Source organism: Thamnophis sirtalis, unplaced genomic scaffold (assembly GCF_051295495.1).
Source record: "Thamnophis sirtalis isolate CommonGarterSnake01/CBP01778 unplaced genomic scaffold, rThaSir2_p1.2 scaffold_12, whole genome shotgun sequence".
In the NCBI taxonomy this organism is placed as follows: Eukaryota; Metazoa; Chordata; class Lepidosauria; order Squamata; family Natricidae; genus Thamnophis; species Thamnophis sirtalis.
Window position 1 is genome coordinate 59,761,946 of NW_028261392.1, and position 22,908 is coordinate 59,784,853.

The 22,908-nt window shown below is 41.8% G+C and overlaps 1 protein-coding gene and 1 long non-coding RNA gene across 5 annotated transcripts in view; one reads left to right on the forward strand and one right to left on the reverse strand.

Moving 5' to 3' along the window:
• LOC148043371 (uncharacterized) overlaps positions 1 to 22,908 on the reverse strand; it is a 481,921-nt gene that overhangs the window by 279,113 nt on the left and 179,900 nt on the right. The window lies entirely within an intron of this gene.
• The window catches only part of RASAL2 (RAS protein activator like 2), a 269,272-nt gene that overhangs the window by 217,166 nt on the left and 29,198 nt on the right, over positions 1 to 22,908 (forward strand). For all 4 annotated transcript variants that reach the window (XM_087726825.1, XM_087726824.1, XM_087726823.1 and 1 more), the window contains exons 6-12: positions 1,313 to 1,466; positions 5,548 to 5,646; positions 7,242 to 7,796; positions 13,258 to 13,402; positions 15,495 to 15,639; positions 16,924 to 17,160; positions 19,229 to 19,430. In XM_087726825.1, coding sequence (XP_087582951.1) covers positions 1,313 to 1,466; positions 5,548 to 5,646; positions 7,242 to 7,796; positions 13,258 to 13,402; positions 15,495 to 15,639; positions 16,924 to 17,160; positions 19,229 to 19,430 — 1,537 coding nt within the window. The remainder of the gene's footprint in view (positions 1 to 1,312; positions 1,467 to 5,547; positions 5,647 to 7,241; positions 7,797 to 13,257; positions 13,403 to 15,494; positions 15,640 to 16,923; positions 17,161 to 19,228; positions 19,431 to 22,908) is intronic.

The following is a 22,908-nucleotide window of genomic DNA, read 5'->3' on the forward strand; positions in this document are numbered from 1 at the left end:
CGCCGCGGTGTTGTCGGCGCGCTTTTGACGTTCGCAGTTATGTCGTGCCACGAAATGCTTTAACCTTTTTACAAGTCCACCATATATGGTAATACTTAGCATCAACACAATCACATCTCCAGCATTTGGGTTGTAAATTCGGATACATACAAGCCAATTTTTTTAGGATCTAAGTGCCATCTATAAAACATCTTGTAGAAGTTCTCTCTCAGGTTTTGGCCCTCCCCTTCATTCTCAGAGCACCCTTTGCATTATTTTCAGAGGAATCTACTGGATACGAAGGGGAAGGAAGAGAAACTGCACAGCTCTATAAATGTAATGTTTTCATTTGTAGTGAATAAAAAAATATATATGCAGCCTTCGGAGGTTACTAGTAGGATTTTGGATTCTATGAAACATATAGAAAAACATTTAAACTTGCTCAAAGTTAGTGCAACAGGAAGAAGCTGAGTTCAATGTAGAGATGTTATTAACTTCTTTTTTTTTATTTCTTTTATCTTAATATATTTTAGACTGTGTTTGTTAAAAACCTATACCGTGTACGGGCTCTGGGAAGTCGGGGGGGGAAGGGAGGGGGGGTGTTAGGGAGAGGGGGGGAGGGGGGATAAATAGTATGTGTTAGATTTCAATGCAATGCAATTTCACATGTATACTGTTTCTCTTTAATTTCACTGTAAAAATAGGACAAGCTGAATATATTGACATATAGTAGAAATACACCAAAGGGAGGAGTAGCGGGATAGAAGAAAGAGGGGTAGAGAGGGCGGGAGAAAGGATTGGAGGGAGGGTGAGAAGGAAGGGAGGGAGTAGACTGGGAGAGAGGAGTGGTAGAGGGGGAGGGAAAGTAGGGTAGAGGGGAATGATGGAGGGAAGATGGAAAGTTGGAGGGGGGCGAAAGAAAGAGGTGTATGGAGGGTCAAAGAGGTATATTGGGTTTCTATTTTGGGGGGTATTGTTGACAAGAGGAATTGCTGTGTTTATTGTTTAATGTTGTATGGCCCCGGTTATGCACAGTATATATGTGACTGTATGAAAATGAAAAATGGGGAAAAAAAAGAAAACACACACACACAGACAAAAAAAACAGAAAAACATTTAAACCATTCAGCAATAATTCAGAATACGAAATTCCAAAAGCAGAATTGTTTTGTGTTTCTGAGTTTGCTGAATATTGATAGGCATTTGGTAGGGATTCCCAACCAATTTTTGGAATGAGGCAAATCTTAAAAGATGCTTTTAAAATTTAATTTTATTCAATCACCTACTTCTTTCTGGGTGTCTGATCTCCCATCTTTATACTGTCTTTATACAGGTCCCTTGGCTTGTCAAAGCTGAAACAATCATTTTCCCATGAATCTCTGCTGAGTCCAGGAGGTCCTATTGAGACTTTGGATCTTGGGACTGATGACAAAGTCTTTGTCATGCCACTCCATAGCAGTATAATTGGACGAGACTTCTGCTTTGAGGTAAATACATAAGAAAGGTATTCATTGTATTCAAAGAAAGAAAAATATAGAGGAAGAGTGATATATAGTGTTTGATCTGCTGGGTCCTTTTATTCTTTCAATTTTGTAACAGTAACAAATTTTGTTGCTTTAGATTTAGCATGAGAAGCAGTGGTGGGTTTCAAAAATTGTTCGAACCTACTCTGTGGGTGTGGCCTCCTTTGTGGGAGTGGCTTGCCACCCATGTGCCTGGATATGAAGATGCCGACGACACTTGTCAGAACCACCTTAAATTACCTCACACACAGCACTGGCATGCATAAGAATATGATGTAAACTTGTTTTATAAAAGGCATCTTTGGTTTGCGTTAAAACAACTTCAACACACACAATGTTCTGATTGCACCACAAACACAGTAGTCACCCTTACCTTTCACAGAGGCACTGAGTTTTATAAATATGAACATGATAGTGTAGAATAATCATATCTAAGGACCAGTGGTGAGTTTCAAAAAATTTTGGAACCTCTTCTGTAGGTGTGGCCTGCTTTCCGGGTCCACTGGTGGAACCTCTTCTAATCGGTTCGGTAGATTTGACGAACCGGTTCTACCGAATAGGTGCGAACTGGTAGGAACCCACCTCTGATGAAAAGGTTGTGTTATATTTGATGATCAGATGATCTTCATGTACATGAGATAACGGATATCAGTTATTGAACAGAAATGAACTTTCTTTTCAGTCTTAAGAAAACATGGCAGTGAATGACTAAGAGAAACAGCAAAGAACTAGGAAATTTCTTATTGGGCCATTGTCAATTGATGGAAAGTTGCGCCGCAGTTGGGCATCATTTGTATCTCTAATGACCATATTAGTAATGGAATTAATTTGCATGTTTTGATTACCCTATATCAGTGATGATTAGGGTTCATCTAATTAGCTTGCCTTGATTTATGATTGCTTTTTGCAATCTTTACTTGCAAAATTTAACAAGTGTTTGTCCAGCAGCATTTGCAACCTACTACAGCTAATCTTGTGCATTTACTGTCCCTTTTCCTTCCCCCAAATTTATTGGAGGTAGCTGAAGCACAACTTAATATTTGTTTCCCCTGCCCGGATGCTTGTTTCCTTTCCTTAATGCCTTTTATGCTGCAACATCACCATCCCAGACTCAAAAGCCCAATGACTAAGAAGAAATGGCCAACATTTTAGGAGATCATCTCCTAAATATGGGCAGCTATGTTTCCAACTGAAATATTGAAACGTTTTAGGTAGAAAGGGTGCGGCGTTGTCGCCACACTGGTGGGCTGCTCATGTGTCCTTGCCTAATCAAAAGGAAAACACCAGACGAAATTCCTTGGGATGAGCAAAAGGCTTCGAATGATCCTCGAAGGGCTCTTTTATTAGAAAAAGTTAGTTACAGCGTCATCAAAAAGGAGCGTATCAAAAGGCATGTATAATCACACATGGCACAAGTAAACTAATGAAAAGTTCACAGCATTCTACAAATAAACCAATAGAAAATCACATCATGGCAAAGGGTGAGCAAAGGGGGAACAGAAAGTTATAAGCTGCATGGCATTGGGAGGGGGAGAGGGGGAATAGAAAGTTACAGCACAGCATAGGGGGGAGAAAGGGCATGTGTGGGAGTAGCTGGCTCACATAGTTCTTGTTACATGAGGCTGCATTGTGAGTTATGACAGTTAGGCCAGAAAGATGCTTCTGATGCGATGTTTTTGCATCCCTGTGTATGTGTGTTTCAGACAGCAGAAGCTGCCCTGTACACAAACACCCGAAATGAATTCCAACATCAAGGGCAATTCAATGATTCCCTGAGATGTTTGCCATTTTAAAAAAAGTGGGGAGAAATGATTATTTTGATTTATGCATCAATGACTGCTTCCAGTATCTTTCAAAAATCACAGTTTTTCTGGACCACAAATTGGGAATAATTGGCATTGATATTTAATGCATTCAAAAACTTTCCAACTAATTTCCTTAATACGTTTTTTTCAAAAGGTTTTTTTTCCCCTCCGTTGGTATTCTTAATGGGAAAATTGAATTAATAACTTTTCCATTAAGATTACTGAACTAAATTTGGGATGTATTGAAATATACATCTCAAAAGCCCGGTGTGATTGATTTAATATGAAAACTACATACATGTGCACAAATACAGGTAAGTTCTCAACTTATGACCACAATTGAGTCCAAAGATTTCTGTTGTTAGGTGAGACATTTGCTAAGTGAGTTTTGACCCATTTTACGACTTTTCTTGACACAGAACCAGTGGCCAAGCATCTGAAATCTTATCCCATGATCATGGGGATGCTGCAACAATCATAGCTGTGAAAAAATGTTCACTTTTTTCATTGCTGTTGTAACTTGTAAATGCTCACTAATGAACAGTTGTAAGTTGAGGACACATTGTACACATTGATGGAAAATCAAAGATATTTTTCCTGGTTGTCATGGAAACTACCTAGCAAATGTGACCCTTTTGAAGAAGCAAGAAAAATTACAGTTTTCTTTTATATTTCATTCGGTTCAATGCCGTAAAAACTTTAATTTTTCTAATTTAAATACAGTGAGTTAGATGACAACCTCAGATTTATCTTTCACGGGAAGTGCCTCTCTCAAAAAGAACAAAAAGCATTTCGATATAATTAATTAATAATTTAAACAGCCGTATTTCAGCAGTTCTCCACTGTGATGTTTCAAATTCCATAGTAACCAGATCACAGTCTTGCTAAGGAATAACCTAGTCCTAGACCTAAACCTTATTAGGGGGAGTGCCAATTAATGCAAAATATCAAGCATAATATTTAATGCGATCCTATGTTATGTAGATTTTATTTTCAAACTTGTTCATTATTCTTATTTTCATTGCTTTCCATCTCCTTTAGTATCAAATTCATACCATGTCTTTTTTTTCCCTGCAAAATAGCACACAACCTTTTTATAAGCAAATGTTTATAGGCTGTCTAGCACTTTGGATTCAAAAGACAAAAAAGTGCTTGAGAGCATATGTGGGCACACGCCTAACCTCTTTCGGTAATTCTTCAATCTATCCTTCCTGTTATATCTACAGGCTCCCTGGAGAGACTCATAGTAATTGATTTAAGAAGTCATTGTTACATGGGGGCTCATGTGGAGTCAAAGTACTTTTTTCCTCTTTAAATCTAAAAGCACTTTGCAGCCTTGTTAGAAACAGCTTCAAATTGGAAAACAAAAAATGAAGAATGGATTTGCAATAATGTTAAACTGTTGCTTAGAAAACTTTTGGTTTATGATTAATGTTACTATTAACTATAAAAATCAGTTATTTAAAATATCCCTCAATACTGTTTATTATTGTATAGGTAAATTTATTAATTTAATCATCTGTTCTGTCCCCCCCCTTCACGGCTCGTTAACAAACGCAGGCAGGCGAACTTAAAAGGACTTTTCTTTATCAGTTTTCAGTTCAAACTGGCTTCGAGCCCAGAAATAACATAAACACAGTCTTTGACCAGATAACATAATGAACACAAATCTTTCTTACAGCAACTCAATTTGAACAAAACGAAAGCAAAACATTTCTTCCAAAGTCTTCTATGAATCAGGGTTACAGACATACAGAGCACTTATCCAAGTGAATCTTACATAAACCGCGACTGATCATCAATGTTGTACAAACCAAGGCACGCACGAAGGAACAACGTTGACTCCAGCAACTGGGGCGTGGCAGCTCCTTCCTTTTATCTCCCAAACTTCCTCCCACAAGCCCTCCGCTGCATACTGAATTTTGAATCCCGAAAAAACTCTCAGCAGAACTGCTGAGTCACAACAATCATCCTTATAGGCTAAATTTCCAATTTGAAAACTGTTCAAGTTGGGAGGATTCGGTGAACATTTCAGCGAGAATTAATAGGCTTCAAACTAGATCATAATGTTTCTGACACTTGGAGCTTTGTAATACCTCAGTGGGTTAAAATAATGAATGTATTCATATTCTGGTTAAATTTCCTCATTAAGCTACTATGTTTTAAAGTATTAAGGTGTCTCTGCTGTTTCATGCAATTAACAATCTAAGTTTAACTTGACTTTCTGTAATATGTTCTAGATATCTTGTTCCACTTGTAGTAAATGCTTCAGTTGCACATCTGCTGCTGAAAGAGACATCTGGATGGAGAACATACGAAGGGCTCTCCAGCCTAACAAGGTATAGTGTAAAATGCAACCTCAGGAAAGCATCCATTGGAAAATGCATGCCGATTAATAGCCGGGGATATCAAGTTGCTTCCCCAAACAAGTATAGCCTGCTAAGTAGATTTGTGGCGTCAAATTAGCTGCCTCAGAAAGAAGACTGCTTAATAAACCCCACTTAGACTTCGTTGATCAAAATGTATGATAGATTACGTCTTTAACCTGTAAACATGTCACATTGTTCATCACTAATTTTACTGTTTGAAATACTTCGGGGAAATGATTGAGAAGTGGGATCAATGCTGAATACTGGTGTGTGAGTAGGTACAAATTTAGAATCTATCACATCATGAAACTCTTCTTAATTCCTGGCCATCGTTGCCCAATTTGAATATTTAATATATTAATGCCAAACATGACCATCTACTTTCTTCCATGGACTTGGGAGCACTCCACATTCATTACTCTTATGCCTGATTGATAATAGGAGAGACACAGAGGAGTGGTGATCTTGTTTGACTTCCTGGAATTTCCCCGTATTTGTTAATGTGAATAGTTATAATATGCTTCAGAACTTGTTTCTTTATAAATTGGGTGGGGGGAGCGTACTATTTTGTCCTGTTTTGTCTCAGGAGGGTTCTATTTTGCCTGAAGTGTTTGTCAAACAACCATTAGCTCTCCAAATGATTTTGATTACCATCCTGCCATTTCTGACCATTAGGAGATTTTAGTTTAAAAGAAAAAAACCTGGAAGATTAGCAATAGCAGTTAGACTTATATACCGCTTCATAGGGCTTTCAGCCCTCTCTAAGCGGTTTACAGAGTCAGCATATTGCCCCCAACAACAATCCGGGTTCTCATTTTACCCACCTCGGAAGGATGGAAGGCTGAGTCAACCCTGAGCCGGTGAGATTTGAACAGCCGAACAGCGGAACTGCAGTCAGCTGAAGTAGCCTGCAGTGCTGCATTTAACCACTGCGCCACCTCGGCTCTAGAAGATTACCCTCCTAATATACATGGGCTAGGTGAGGTCATTCTGGAAGAGCACCAGGTTGCCAAGAAGGGGTGATGGCTTCCCAATTTCTCAACAAGACTCCAAGATATTCTCCACCAACCCAAGTGAACTTTCTAAATTCTCGATTATATTATTTCCTTTTCTTCTTTATGAGTAGCAGCATAATCCTTTTATGAGTAATTACTGCCTGGAAAAATAAACTTAATTCTGCTAGGCCATAGATGCTGATGATATTAAGACTGTGGATCTATACTTTTGGGTATGGAAGTGTGTTTCATTTTGAGAAGAAGGTTCACAACATATGTGTATTCCTGGTTTAGTTTCAATCATTCAGTTGACTGTCATCCTCTATTGGATTCAGCTATTTCTTTTTCAAGAGGCTAGGAGTCTATTTATGATCAGACATGCAGTGACGTGTTGAATTTGGAGTTTTCCTTCAGAAAAATTCAGGAATGTATTTATTATCTCATAAGCCATCTTAAAAAGAAGATAAATAGGAAGTCAGGACTTAAAAATATAATTGTAGCTATGAAAGATAAGAACTATATAGAATAAACATTATTTGTGATAAATAACCTAACTGTTCTTGTCTCCAGGATAATTGCCGTCGAGATGAGAATGTGTTACGTCTTTGGATCATTGAAGCCAAAGGTTTGGCCCCCAAGAAGAAGTATTTCTGTGAAATATGCCTGGATGAAATATTAGTTGCCCGAACTACCAGTAAATCAAAAGCTGACAATATTTTCTGGGGCGAACAGTTTGAGTTTTCTGGCCTTCCGCCCACTTATCACATTACAGTCCACATCTACAAGGACACCGAAAAGAAAAAGAAAAACTATAAGAATAATTATATTGGTCTAGTCAGCATTCCCATAGCTACTGTCACCGGTCGACAATTTGTGGAAAAATGGTACACCATCAGTACTCCCACAGTCAATAAGGGAAAATCTGGCGTGCCATCCATCCGGATCAAGTCGCGGTACCAGACCATCGTCGTCCTTCCTATGGAAAAATATAAAGAGTTTGCTGAATTTGTAACCAACAACTATACTGAATTATGCTCCGTTTTGGAACCAGTCATCAGTGTCCGAAACAAAGAGGAGATGGCTTGTGCTATGGTGCACATTCTTCAGAGCACTGGCAAAGCAAAGGTAGGAATATGCACAACTACTGCTTACTTTGTTGGTATATACAACAGACAATCCCAAAACCTACTTATAACCGTTTTCCAAAGTTACAATTGAATTTATTGCATTTATATGCCGCCCTTTTCCCCGAAGGGGACTCACAATGGCAGTGGTGGGTTTCAAAAGTTGTTCGAACCTACTCTGTGGGTGTGGCCTCCTTTGTGGGAGTGGCTTGCCACCCATGTGACCGGATGGGAGTGGCTTGCCTCCCATGTGACCGGATATGAAATTCTGAATTAGTACTTGGGTCGGTCCAAGTAGCTATTCAGAAACTCTGGCATTGAAGCATGCAAGTCTTAAAGCTGTCAAGTTACAAGACTCTAACCCTTTAGAAAAAAAACTAGGGGTCTTCAAACCTGACAGCTTTAAGACTTGTGGACTTCAACTCCCAGAATTCCTCCTCCAGTCACGTTGGCTCAAGAACTCTGGCATTGAAGCATGCAAGTCTTAAAGCTGTTCAAGTTACAAGATCCTCGCACCTCTAACCCTTTAGCAGTGGTGGGTTTCAAAAAAATTTGGAACCTCTTCTGTAAGTGTGGCCTGCTTTCTGGGTCCACTGGTGGAACCTCTTCTAACCGGTCCGGTAGATTTGACGAATGGGTTCTACTGAATAGGTGCGAACTGGTAGGAACCCACCTCTGTACAATGGTCTCGCCATCACCTCCCTTGTGATCATCACATGATCACATTTGGCAACTGGCTCACCTTTATGGCCATTTGCAACATCCCGTGGTCACATGACTGTGATTTGAGGGTGTGTGTGTGTTTTTTGCCAGTTGTTTACTTCCAGTTTTGGGCCAAAAAAAAAAATCTATTAGAGAAAATTGAGTTGTTTCATTACCACGGTGTTCACTTAATAACACTTTTTTCTGGTCCAGTCACATGGTGCCTCAACCTATGACTGTAACAACTGATGACCATAATGACAGGTTCAATTATGGTCATCGTTCAAGGGCTACCTGTATTTCTATCCTTTTTTTTCTAATTGTCTTCTCATATCTTATAGATTAATTTATAGCCCACAGATTAGGGAGAACAGACTCCTGCTAAAAGATTAGTATTTATTTTGATTCAGTTCCCTATTTTGAATTGTGGGTTGAGCCGAAGTAATTTTTAACCATTTGCAGTGAGATACAGAGCTCTTCAGATTCCAGCTCCACTCCTCAATGTCCCTTTTCCCCCTGGTGCCACAGCCTCTTTTTGGACCAGTTATGAATTTAGATTATACACGTGTCTTTTACTTCTTTAGAGATGCTGCACTTTATTTGGAAATGAGAGACTATTCCTCTTCTGGTGGGTAAAATAGAGCCCATTGTTTCAAATTTACTCTCAGGTTTGGGTTGTGTTCTGTCCCCCCTTCTCGGCTCGATAACAGACGACAGGCAAGCAACTTAAAAGGAACTCTCTTTATCAGTTCTCGGCTCCGACTGGCTGCGAGCCCAAAAATAACATAAATAAAGTCTCTAATGAGATAACAAAATACCAAATAAAAACTCTTACAAGCAATGCACTTCTCCAAGTGTACCCTTGAATCAGGGTTACAGGAAAACAAAGCACTTCTCCAAGTGTATCTTACATAAACCACGACCGATGATCAATCAATGTTGAACGAACCAAGGAACGTTGACTCCTGCAACCAGGGCGTGGCACCATCCGTCCTTTTATCACCCGAAGACCCACTAACGAGCCCCAGCTGCATTGGGAAACTTGCATCCCGAAAAGACTCACAGAAGACTGCTGCTGAGTCACAACAGGTTGTATGGGCAAACTTCTGAAAGACAGTCTTAAGCAGGACAGTTCTTAAAAAATTATCCTCAAAGAGCAGAATATACAGAGTAACATTTTACTACATTTTACTATTTGCAATGTGAAACCAACTTTGTCTTTTTATACCGCTGACCTTTTGATTCCTTAAAAAAATGCTCTTCCAGAGAATTTGCAGTGGAATAGATATACTTCTTCTTCCGGAGATCCTGTGGTAGAATGTTTATTCTCCCAACAGCTTTGGGAGAAGGGATGAGTTGACAGAAAGATGCCCCAATGTTTATGGTGAAGCTAAGGGAGGGTTTAGTTTTAATCTCCTTGGTGTAAAACCAATGTCCTATTATTCTAAACTATCTCAAGTGTAGGCAGTCCAATTATGCTACACTATCTCGAGAGTACCCTGTTCAAACACATCTTCTAGATTGCAGTTGGTGCTTTCAGGATAGATCGATATGGCCATCTTTAGCCCAAGAAGCAAAAGAGAAGAAGAAAAAGATAGTGGAAAATGTGTGTTTCTTGAATTAATGCTTAATGTTTTCTGCTTATATACAAGTTATATATTCAAGGCTTACTTGTTTGCCTTTATATCATTGTACCTTAAGCTTCAGGGATTCCACTTGGAGAAAGCTGAAAACTAGACAACACATTTGAAAAGTAAACCAACTTTTACTTTAAAAGAGAAAACTATTAAGATTAGTGCATAAAGATTATTCTAGACAAAGGGCTGTTTCCCATACTCCCACAATGTGCCTTCCTTCCATCTTCAAGAGGACTCTTAGTAATTCTATTTATTGATTTAAAATCTTTATATAGCCACCCAACTCTCGAATCTTGAGAAACTGCTGACACTACTGAGTCCTCCTGCTGCTGCTGTAGTGGGAGTGAGGACCAAGGAAGGGAGTTCTGTCTTGCCTTCTCCCCACTTCCTCGAGCATTCTGTCAAGCACTTCTCCCCTTTGTTCGCCAAGGCACTCCCTTGTGCCAGCTTTCTCTATGCCCATAGTCTCCAGAAAATTATATTCTACACCTTCTGTACACTGGCTTTGTACACCGTTATGGCAAAATCTAGAGTGCCATAGGGGAGGCGTGAGAAGTGTAGGTAGGTGTCCTGACCCCCTCCTCCGTCCAGTAACGAATGCCGACACAAGCTTAATTGGAATGTACTTTAATAGCAAGAAACCAAAACCTTGGTGGCTGAAAGCCAAGCACAACAAACAGATAAGGACCTTGGCAGCAACTCAGACTAGCCTTGGCAGCAATCCAGCCTGCCAAGCTAGTTACAAAAGTTCTCCAACTTTCAGTCAATGCGTTGACTTCTGCAAGAGGGGCGTTTGCACAAGCAGTCTTTTTATAGTCTGGAGAGGAGCCTAATGACCACCAGCTGAGTGCAATTACCTCCTGTACTTGCGCAACTGTTCCTGACGCCTATTGGCTCTTTGGTGCCGGGCATCCAGGAACAACTCACTGCTGGCGTCTGGCTCACACTCCCTTGTCTCCTCCCCACTGGTCCAAGGCTCAGGTGCCTCCTGGTGGCCAACCAGCCTCTCTGCGCCCTTCTCGGAGTCGGAACCCTGTCCAGGGTCCTCCACAGCCGACTCATAGGGCCCCTCGCTGTCAGAGTCCGGTGGCCGCTCCAACGGCTCCTGCTGGGCCACAACAGGTAGGAATAGTGAGGTTGCTGTTTCCTCCAGGAACAAACAAAACTGGCTGTCAAAGTTCAAATGGACAATTCAGCGATTATTTTGTTATTCAACGTCCGGTCCTGGAGGCTATTTTTCTAGAATAGAAAAAGGCTGGATGTAGATTGTCTTTGCTAATTACTCACAATTCCTTGTCAACAAACTGTTAAAGAGCAAAGTAGGCACAAAACACAAATAGCAAATTCAGACAAGAGGCACCAATTTGAGTCACTCTTGAGTTTACAAAGATGAAAAATGTATGCGCAGATCCTCTGTTGTAACATAAGGATGTTTTTAAAAGTTGTTTCTCCGTGCAGATATAACACGGGGCACTTTTGCAGTTGTTTCCCTTAAACACACACACAAACACACACACATACACACACATTTGTGTGTGTGTGTTTTTAAGAGAAACAACTGCAAAAATGCCCCCTGTTATTTAAATTAAAGTTTAGAAAGTGTAAATTGGTACATGGGATCAAAGTTTGCTAATTGCTATGTTGTACATTATCTCCTTATTTTAAATTCTTTTAAGTTTGTTGTTGGTGTGTTCTCACTAATTAAAAAAGTAAACTTTTTTCTGTTCTCCAATGAAATTTATCTCATGACCTTTCCTCTACAGGACCTTAATTATTGCTGCAGCCAATAGCAAGCAAAGTCCATCAGGTCCTACAGTCAAATTCTACCCTGTAGCATATTGTCTGCTGTGTGACTTACGCATGGAATGCCCTTCTTCTCAGAAGGCGTTTCAAAGTAGGACTAAGAAGAGGTGTTTAGTTAGATCTTAATCTCTCATGGCTGTTGGCCAAGGCTGTATCCCCTCTAGCAGAAATGCCTGCCAGGGCATAGAGCATTGCGATGGATGGGAGGGGGGACAATCCTACAGCTGGCTAATTGGAGCCCTGTAGGCCACCAATCTCCCGTCAGGTTCTTCCTAGAATATTTCCTAGGCTTATTCTGTTTTTCACCAGAAAGCACTCTTTCTCTGTTGGATTTTTTTGATGTGGTGTTAGCCTGCCTCAGCAACAGGATGGTCCCAAGTTGGAGGCTTCATTGAAGGATATGTTCTTCGTGAATAGTGGCTCAGCTGGAGTGAGTGGACTTAATGTATGAGGCCTAAGTGAACTATATCTGCATCAGTGGTGGGTTTCAAAAATGTTTGGAACCTTCTCTGTGGGTGTGGCCTCCTTTGTGGGAGTGGCTTGCCGACCATGTGACCTGGTGGGCATGGCTTGCCGGCCATGTGTTTTCTTTCTCTCTCTCTCTCTCTCTCTCTCTCTCTCTCTCTCTCTCTCTCTCTCTCTCTCTCTCTCTCTCTCTCTTTCCTTCCTTTTGTCTCTCTGTCCCTTTTTTCTTTTTTTCTTTCATCTCTCTCTCACTTTTTCTTTATTTTTTCTTTATTTCTTTATTTCTTTCTTCCTCTCTCTCTCTCTCTCTCTCTCTCTCCTTCCTTCCCTTTTTTCTTTTTTTCTTTCATCTCTCTCTCACTCTTTTTCTTTCTTTTTTCTTTTTTATTGATTTATTTCTTCCTTTCTTTCTCTTTCTCTCTCTCTCTCTCTGTGTCTGTCTGTCTGTGTGTGGGGGGGGCAGTGGTGGGTTTCAAAAGATTTTGGAACCTCTTCTGTAGGTGTGGCCTGCTTTCCGGGTCCACTGGTGGAACCTCTTCTAACCAGTTCAGTAGATTTAATGAACTGGTTCTACCGAATAGGTGTGAACTGGTAGGAACCCACCTCTGATCTGCATCTTATCAAAAAGGAATATTTGAAGCAAATAGTTGGATTGAATGCATCTAACAGTCTCTAAATACTTTGGTTTCCTTAATCGGAGATACTGTCACTCTTTCAGCATTTTCTCTTTTTTGTTGAGTCAATTGTTTTATCCATCTGGCATATTCTATCCAACCTCTGTCCGTAGAGTATCCATGCCATTAAATGCATCATCTTTTTTTTCTAACCTTTTTTTTTTTTCTTTCCCCATTTCAGGACTTCTTGACTGATTTGGTGATGTCCGAAGTGGATCGCTGTGGGGACCATGATGAGTTGATCTTCAGAGAAAATACACTTGCCACCAAGTCCATTGAGGAATATCTCAAGTTGGTGGGACAGAAGTATCTGCAAGATGCACTCGGTATAGAAACATTTCTGTATGATTATATATGGCATTTCTTATTTTAAAAGTTTATTGTCAAGCCATTAAGGGAGAAGAGGTGGTCCAAGTTGTTGAATCATCATTGGGTCAGAAAAAGTAGTTGAAGTAGTCCAATCCAAATATTTGGAGGTGGGGTGAAATAATGTATCTTTTTTAAGATTCTAACAATCTTGAGAATGTTAAATTCCTTTAAAAAGCAGAACATTTTCATTGTTCACATTACTCAGTCATGCAAAAGAATTGGAATTTTATATTAGAGTGACTGAAATGTGAATGTTTCGGATAAAATTCCACACTGCTGAATATATAATTGATGTCTTTTGATTGATTTTTTTTTTAAATGTCCATTTTTTTCTCTCATATTTTGTCAGCCTATAATAGAAACTTAAGATTTTAAAAATAGCGGGAAAATAATATGTGAAAGAGATGAGACAATCTGTTGGGAGAAGGAGCTTTTACTTTTTTTCTAGGGAGATTTATTTGTAATTATGAATAATGTTTCTACCTCTCCAGTCCTCTGATATGACACTTGTACTCCCGGAATTCCCAAAAATTAAAGAAAGGCTCCAAATTGATATCCGTAATTTGTTTAGCTAGGTGCTCCCTAACCATTTCTTTACATGCCTTAGGAGGCCATTCCCTCCTTTTCAAGGTTCAAGGTTCATTTTATTTATATGCCGCCCTATTCCCAACGGGACTCAAGGCGGCGCACAAACCCAAAGGGGGGGGGAGGGAAAACACAAGAACTACAACAAAAAATACAGGGAATTTAAAAACCACCAACAGCCACACAATTCGAGAGGGGACCCCAGACTTGCCGACACAGCCAGGTTTTAACTGCTTTTCGGAAGGCCTGGAGAGAGGTGAGGGTCCGAATCTCTGTGGGGAGCTCGTTCCAAAGGGCCGGAGCCGCCACAGAGAAGGCCCTCCCCCGGGTAGTAGCCAGATGGCATTGGCTAGTAGACGGAACCCGAAGGAGGCCTAATCTGTGTGATCTAATGGGTCTTTGGGAGGTAATTGGCAGCAGGCGGTCTCCCAAGTACCCAGGTCCAATACCATGAAGGGCATTATAAGTGATGACTAGCACCTTGAAGCGTATCCGGAGACCAATCGGTAACAGTGCAGCTCGCGGAGGATAGGTGTAGGCTCGCGGAGGATAGGTAGGCTCCCACATAGGGAGAAGAAAGAAGCAAAATCGGAGATGAGGATCTCTGTCTTCTGCTATTACCAGACCTTCTAGCAGCAGACCCATCCCCCGTTATTTGAACATTGTCAATACTAGGGACAGGTGTGCTATCTGTTCTGACCCCCCTCGTCCCACACCAACACACACTCCGAGCCAAAGATAAGTTATGGCATTTAATTAACAGACAGACAGGTCCTTGGCAGCAAACCGGCACAGACAAGCTTGGGCAGCAATCCAGCACAGATAAGGCTTGGCAGCAATCCAGCCTGCCAAGCTCACCATAATGTTCTCCGACATTAGTTCCTGTGTTGACTTCTGCAAGAGGGGCGTGTGCACAAGCAGTCCTTTTATAGTCTGGAGAGGAGCCTAATGACCACCAGCTGAGTGCAATTACCTCCTGTACTTGCGCAACTGTTCCTGACACCTATTAGCATTTTGGTGCCGGGCATCCAGGAACAACTCACTGCTGACCTCAGGCTCACTCTCCCTTGTCTCCTCCCCACTGGTCCAAGGCTCAGGCATCTCCTGGTGGCCAACCAGCCTCTCTGCGGCCTGCTCGGAGTCGGAACCCTGTCCAGAGTCCTCCACATCCTCCAGAGCCGACTCATAGGGCCCCTTGCTATCGGAGTCTGGTGGCAGCTCCAACGGCTCCTGCTGGGCCACCACACTATCCTACATTCAGGTAGAGGTACTTGACTTCACTTCAAATCAGAGAAGGGAAGAAAAATGTTTGTGGAGACTTATGAAATATTAATATCCTGACACATTTAGGAGAATTTGTTGTTGTGGGTGGTAGGCAATATAATTGTTTGTTCTAACAAGATTGTCCAGGAACCTTTTTAATATTTTTTTTCTTCTGCCTTGTTCTTATTACCTGATTGTTAGGTGAATTTATCAAGGCGTTATATGAGTCGGATGAGAACTGTGAAGTGGATCCCAGCAAAAGTCCCCCTAATGAATTAGCTGATCACCAGGCAAATCTCAAAATGTGCTGTGAGCTAGCCTTCTGCAAAATTGTCAATACCTACTGGTGAGTGGATAAAGCATTATTTCTTGTCATTTACAGGGATCGCTTGCCGAAGCAAATGCTAGAAAAACCAATTTAGTTTTGGAATGTTTTAGGTATGAAGAGATATTTAGCAAAATGAGTCAGGGGGTTCAATAAGTCTCAAAGGCATCAATGGAGGCATCCCCCGATACCACATTGCCTATCTGAAGGCACTTAAAATTCATGATGCTACCTTCGATCTTCCCTTTCACTAGGAATGAAATATTTTAATTGTAAAAAGTGAAACTCAGCCAGCAGCTGGGCTTCTTCAAACCCATTTAATAGGAATTAGACAAGGAGTGGCAATGTGTTTCTTACGTCATTTTTACACAATGCTGTACACTCAAGAGAAAAGGAGTCTATGCAATTGATTTTATACATACAAAGAAATATGCATCTGTTCATATTTTATCCGCGCTGACTCCTTCTAGAACAAAATGCAGAATCTAAGGCAAATCAGTCGATGTATCTAGAAGTATTTAATGCTTCTCATTCTCCTGTAGAAATAAATAAAGAGTTTGCGTAGCCAAAACTAGGCCACAACTATGAAACATTTGCCATTAGACTGTGACAAGACTGATGAACTGGAGTTGGACCTAGCCTGATCACTCAGTCCCATCCATATTATATCAACTTACTAGGAATGAAATTCTTGACACTGGAAGCATTAGTTCCCAAGCTTATGAAAGTGATTATTAGTATTTATTCGTGACCCGACAAATGCGCGCACGACAAAAGCGTGCCGATGAAACCGCGGCACGAAAACCGCAACGTCATCAACGCGCCCACAACAGCGCGCCCACAACAACGCGCAGACAGAAGCGCGCTTTAAGTTAAGGTAAGGGTTAGGTTCAGGGTTAGGTTTAGGGTGAGGGTGGGGGTTAGGTTCAGGGTTAGGGTTAGGTTCAGGGTTAGGTTCAGGGTTAGGTTTAGGGTTAGGTTTAGGGTTAGGTTCAGGGTTAGGTTTAGAGCGCGCTTCTGTCGGCGCGCTGTTGTCGGCGCGCTTCTGCGCTCATTCATCAGCGCGATTTAGAACTCGCGGTTTTGTCACCGCGGTTTCGTCGGGCGCGCTTTTGTCAAGCGCGCATTTGCTGGGGAACCGTATTTATTGATAATTCTACCTTAGATAGTTTTTTTCCCCCAAGTGAAGACAAAAAATACCTTTATCAGCGTGTTGATAAATAAAATACTGGACTTTCCTAGCAAGAGAAGCAACTTCACTTGTTAATACCAATGGGAATGTGCCAAATGCTGTTATCTTTTCAGTGTCTTTCCTCGGGAGTTGAAGGAGGTATTTGCATCCTGGAAGCAGCAGTGCCTCAAACGGGGAAAGCAGGATATCAGTGAACGCCTGATCAGTGCCTCGCTTTTCCTCCGATTCCTTTGTCCGGCTATCATGTCTCCAAGTCTCTTCAACCTCATGCAGGAATACCCAGATGATAGTACCTCTCGTGCACTCACACTAATTGCAAAGGTTATCCAAAACTTAGCAAACTTCACAAGGCAAGTGATATTTCATTATTTGTAATGATCATGAAGGGATTCGCTGCTATTTTATCATTATGACGTGTGTTGTTTCTTAGGAATAACATACAGCTGTATTGCCATATCTCTGTTCATAGTGTATGGAGAAGTTTATATTTGCTGAAATTCCGTTCAAAAATGTACATTTGAAAGCTACATTTCTCTGTTTCACATCAAAAAGCTATAAAAACATTAGAAACAGAAGTCCCCACTTGAATAATAGGATGTAGGTTAGTGGAGCAGGCTGGGTTGTATCCTGGGCCAGTGTTTACAGAAGAGGAAGCAGCCTGTCCTTAGCCCCAGATCAGTGACGTGCGGTGAGGTTTATGGCTGGTGAGGCAGCAATTTTTTTAGACTTGTGGACTTCAACTCCCAGAATTCCACAGCCAGGCATGCTCAGTTCCGATTTAATCTAGTCTGACTTTATGAACACTCGAGCAGAGTTAAGCAAGGGTTAAAAGCCGAAAAATTCCTGACATAGATGAAGCATGTCATTATCTTGCCTCCTCCTGTAGAGGGCACTTTTTAAGAGGCTTTTTTAAACAGTTAAGCGCTAAGCAGAGTCATCCACGTTGATTCTGGCAGCAACTAGCTCAGCCTGACCTCAGCTCTTGCCATTTTCCTTTTACATTTTTTTCTTTTCATGATGACAGTAGTAAGGCTCTGCCTCCCCTGACTGCACGTCCCTGCCCCAGATACTGGTTAGCTTTCACTAGTGATATTCCCAATCCTACTACATTGATTTCTCCAATTAGAAGCAGACCACATGTATTTTTATTTGGTGTTGTGTGTTAGTGATATTGCAAAAATAACTGCAGTATGACCTTCCATCTGGATGCAACTAACACTCAGTGGTGGGTTTCAAAAATTTTTAGAACCTCCTCTGTATGTATGGCCTGCTTTGTGGGAGTGGCTTGCCGGCCATGTGACTGGGTAGGAGTTTTACCCACCTCGGAAGGATGGAAGGCTGAGTCAACCCTGAGCCGGTGAGATTTGAACAGCCGAACTGCAGAACTTGCAGTCAGCTGAAGTAGCCTGCAGTGCTGCATTTAACCACTGCGCCACCTCGGCTCTATCAAAAATTCCTCTTCCAGTCATGTTGGCTCAGGAACTCTGGCATTGAAGTGTGCAAGTCTTAAAGCTGTCAAGTTACAAGACCCTTGCACCCCTAACCTTTAGGAAAAAAACCCCAGGGGTGTTCAAACTTGACAGCTTTAAGACTTGTGGACTTCAACTCCCAGAATTCCTCCTCTCGGTCTTCATCTTGATGATGTGCGGACGGGTGGGGGGAGGGAACTGGAACCGGTTCTAAACGGCACTATCGATTTGTGGAACCTCTTCTATAGAAGAGGTTAGAACCGGCAGGAACCCACCCCTGCTAACACTGCCCCCATGGGTACTAAGGGGAGATCTTTTTACTCCAAAGGTTTATAAAAAAATATTTTCCTGGGGCCAGCAGTAAAAGGCGATACAGTATACTAAATTCATTCCTTTGTCCTTGCTATTGTCTATGGCCTTTACTGCCTCCAGCTGAAGAAGTTTATAATCTCAATACTTAAATTGGACTTTACGTGTAATTTGAACTTCATTTGCCACTATTACAGATTGGGGCCAATGAAGATAATTAAGATAATGCTGCTATTATTAACAGGTGCAGCTTTCCCTTTTTTTTCCTCCTAATTCTTGAGAAATAAATTTTGTTAAGCCAAGAAAACTTCTAACAATAGTGGGGAGTGGGGAGTGGGGGTGTCTCTATAATGACTACCTGCAACATTATTTAAATTGAAATTGAAATTTAATGAATTTGTATGCTGCCCAATCCCGTAGGACTCTGGGCGGCTTACAGAGACAACATAAAAAAGTTAAAAATCAGGAATAAAAAGATAACGAAGTATCACATGTAGAAATTGCCATTCAGTCACAGAAATACCGTTTTGCGTCTTGGAATATCTTAAGCAACATTGTAAGATCCCACTGTTTCCCTTGGAAACTTCCTGCCAAACTGCTAACCTTCTCCGTGTTTTTCTCTCCCCCCACCCCAACTCAGATTTGGGAACAAAGAAGAATATATTACCTTTATGAATGCCTTTCTAGAGCACGAATGGACACATATGAAATGCTTCTTGGCCGAAATCTCTAACGAGGACACCATTTCTAACAAGCCGGGATTTGGAGGATACATAGACCTGGGAAAGGAGTTTGCGGTCTTGCATTCTTTGCTGTGGGAAGTTGTCTGGGAGGTGGACAAGGTAAATTAGTTTGAAGGCTGGGAAGGGCTGGCTGGACACACATTCGTCCAAGGAGTGTCTTACAAGCTGCTTCCTGGGTAATGATTAAAGTTAACTTTAACTTTTTTTTTTAAAAAAAGGAAGGTGTTATAACGTCATCCATTTCTGAAAAGAGTATAGACCAGTGTTTCTCAACCTTGGCAACTTGAAGATGTCCGGACTTCAACTCCCAGAATTCCCCAGCCAGCATTTTCTGGCTGGGGAATTCTGGGAGTTGAAGTCCGGACATCTTCAAGTTGCCAAGGTTGAGAAACACTGGTATAGACTAAGCATTGAGAATCAGTAGAAAGATAGTGGTGAAATTTAATTGGCACTGAACTTCCATCACTTTGGGCTTGGGTTAAGTTGCAGTACATTCTAAAGCAAATGAACTCATTTTGTCCCATCATATCCATCATTTATATTGCTTTAGAACAATTTTGTTTTAAAGAAAATTATGTTTGATTCATTATCGTCTCCTAAAATAAAGCTATATTCTAATAGTTTGGAGAGAGCCAGTTTGATGTAGTGGTTAAGGCATCAGGCTAGAAACTGGGAGATGGTGAGTTCTAGTCCTAATCTAGTCTAATCTAATGCTGTCTTAGACACACAAACCCAACTGGGTGACCTTGGGCCAAACACATTCTCTCAATCCTAGGAAGGAGGCAGTGGCAAACCACTTCTGAAATCTTGCCAAGAAAATTGCAGGAGGTAATCTAGGCAGCAGCCAAGAGTCAACCATATGCTTCCTTTCTTGAGAATCATAGCAATAGCAGTTAGACTTATATACCGCTTCATAGGGCTTTCAGCCCTCTCTAAGCGGTTTACAGAGTCAGCATATCGCCCCCACAGTCTGGGTCCTCGTTTCACCCACCCTGGAAGGATGGAAGGCTGAGTCAACCTTGAGCCGGTGAGATTTGAACCGCTGAACTGCAGATAGCAGTCAGCTGAAGTGGCCTGCAGTGCTGCATTTAACCACTGCGCCACCTCGGCTCTTCAGTGGTGATCAGGCAAGGAGTTACTATCATCTTTTTTTTTTAGTATATTTTATTTTCATTTTTATACACTCACATGTATACACCATACAGTATTAAACAGTAATTGCATCAATTCCTCTTGTCGACAATGCCCCAGAAAATAAAAGCCCAATATACCTCTTCCATTCTCCATACACCTCTTTCTTCCACCACCCTCCAACTTTCTACCTTCCCTCCATCATCCCCCTCTACCCTACTTCCTCTCGCCCTCTACCACTCCTCTCTCCAGAACCGCTCCCCCCCTTCCTTTTCGCCTTCCCCCCCACCCTCTCTCCCTTCCCTCTCTACCCATCTTTCTTTCCTACTCCTCCTCCCCTTGGTGTATTTCCACTATATGTTAATGTACTTGGCTTATCCTATTTTTAAAGAAAAATTAAAGAAAAACAGTATACATGTGAAGTCACATTGCATTGAGATCTAACACATCGTGTCTAGCCTAATATATATCCCTCCCTCCCCCCTCCCGACCCCCCAACCCCCCATCTCCTTCCCCCCCCCCCCGACTTCCCGGGAGGCTCTCACGACAGTCACTCGAGCCCTTGTGATCTCTAAGCTGGAATACTGCAATGTGCTCTACATGGGGCTGCCCTTGAAGAGCACCCGGAGACTTCAGCTAGTACAGAACGCGGCCGCGCGAGTGATAGTGGGCGCACCTCGGTTCGCCCACATAACACCTATCCTCCGCGAGCTGCGCTGGCTGCCTGTAGATCTCCGGGTGCAATTCAAGGTCTTACTTACCACCCATAAAGCGCTCCATGGTAGTGGATCTGACTATCTGAGAGACCGCCTCCTGCCAATAACCTCCCTGCGTCCCATCAGATCGCATAGAGCAGGCCTCCTCCGTATTCCATCCGCCAGTCAGTGCCGACTGGTGACCACCCGGAGGAGAGCCTTCTCAGTTGCTGCTCCGACGCTATGGAACAATCTCCCCGTGGAGATCCGTACCCTGACCACAGTCCAGGCCTTCCGCACAGCCCTCAAGATCTGGCTAGCCCGTCAGGCCTGGGGATAAATTTTCTTGCCCCTCCCGAATGCTGAGTGAATGTTGTGTTTTAGTACTTTTTGTTATCTCACATTTTTTTTCTGTATTTTGTCTTTCACTCCCCTTCCCTTACTATTGTAAGCCGCCCTGAGTCCCCTCAGGGAAAAGGGCGGCCTATAAATGTTAAATAAAATTTAAAAAAAAATATTAAAAAAAATTCCCAGAACCCGTACATGGTATAGATTTTTAACAAACACAGTCTAAAATCTATTGAGAAAAGCTAAGCTAACTTTAAACAATTTAAATCATTCCTGATCTTAAGCATAGGCTAACTGGAATTTCTTGGTCCCGTATTTATTTTGTATATAGTCAATCCATTTTTTTTCCAGTGAGTTACTATCATCTTTGAAGGGATCACTTGAGATCCAATGCAGGAAGTTATGGAATACTGTTTGTGTTTATAAACAAATTCTATGCTTAATGTTCATTCCCGTCAGTAGTTATAAGGGAAAATATGATTTAAATACCTCTGTTTTTGTGGCTCTTTAAGGTTTCTTTCAATGCTGTTGCCGAATTGCTGCTCTCAAACTGTAGCAGAATGCATTCAATTCACCACAGTCTCTCTCCTTCCCACAAGCAAACATTTGCTTCCAATAAAAATCCCTTTTTAGTTTTCTCGATTAGACTTTAATTTAATCGTGATTTTAGTATTATTCCTCCCTACCCTGTCTCCTCTACCCTGGGCTTTGATTGCAATTTGATGTTTATTGTTTGTTGTTGTTTATTGGTCTTGTATGCCGCCCACTCCCGAAGGACTCCGGGCGGCTTACAATAAACAAGGGAAGGGGATAAATACACAAAACAACACTTTAAAATACACAACAGTCACAGTTTCCGTGGGGCTGGATATTTCGAGAGGCCCCCCCCCCCCGGCCTGCTGGAGCAGCCAGGACTTAACGGGTTTGCAGAAGGCCGGGAGGGTAGTAAGGGTCCAGATCTCCACGGGAAGGTCGTTCCAAAGGGCAGGAGCTGCGACAGAGAAGGCTCCTCCCCCCCCCCCGGGAGTCGCCAGCCGACATTGGCTGGCAGATGGGATCCGGAGAAGACCTAACCTGTGAGATCTAATCGGTCTATGGGAGGTGATCGGCAGGAGGCGGTCTCTCAGGGTTGACATGCATTAGTTTTATGAGCATTAAGTTTTTTTTATTTTGGAGGCTCAATTTTTAATTTCCATTTCCTTTTCTTTCCTCAATGTCTCCTGCACCCTCTTTCGTCTCTTCCATCCATGGGTCACCGGATCACTGTGGCCTGCTGCTCCATTACAACCCTTGTGGTTTTTTCACACCCGCGTACAAATGCCCATCTTTTCTCACCACTCATCCATCCACATTCATTATTTAATTTTCAAACACAAAACCAAAACACCGAAATGATGAATGCC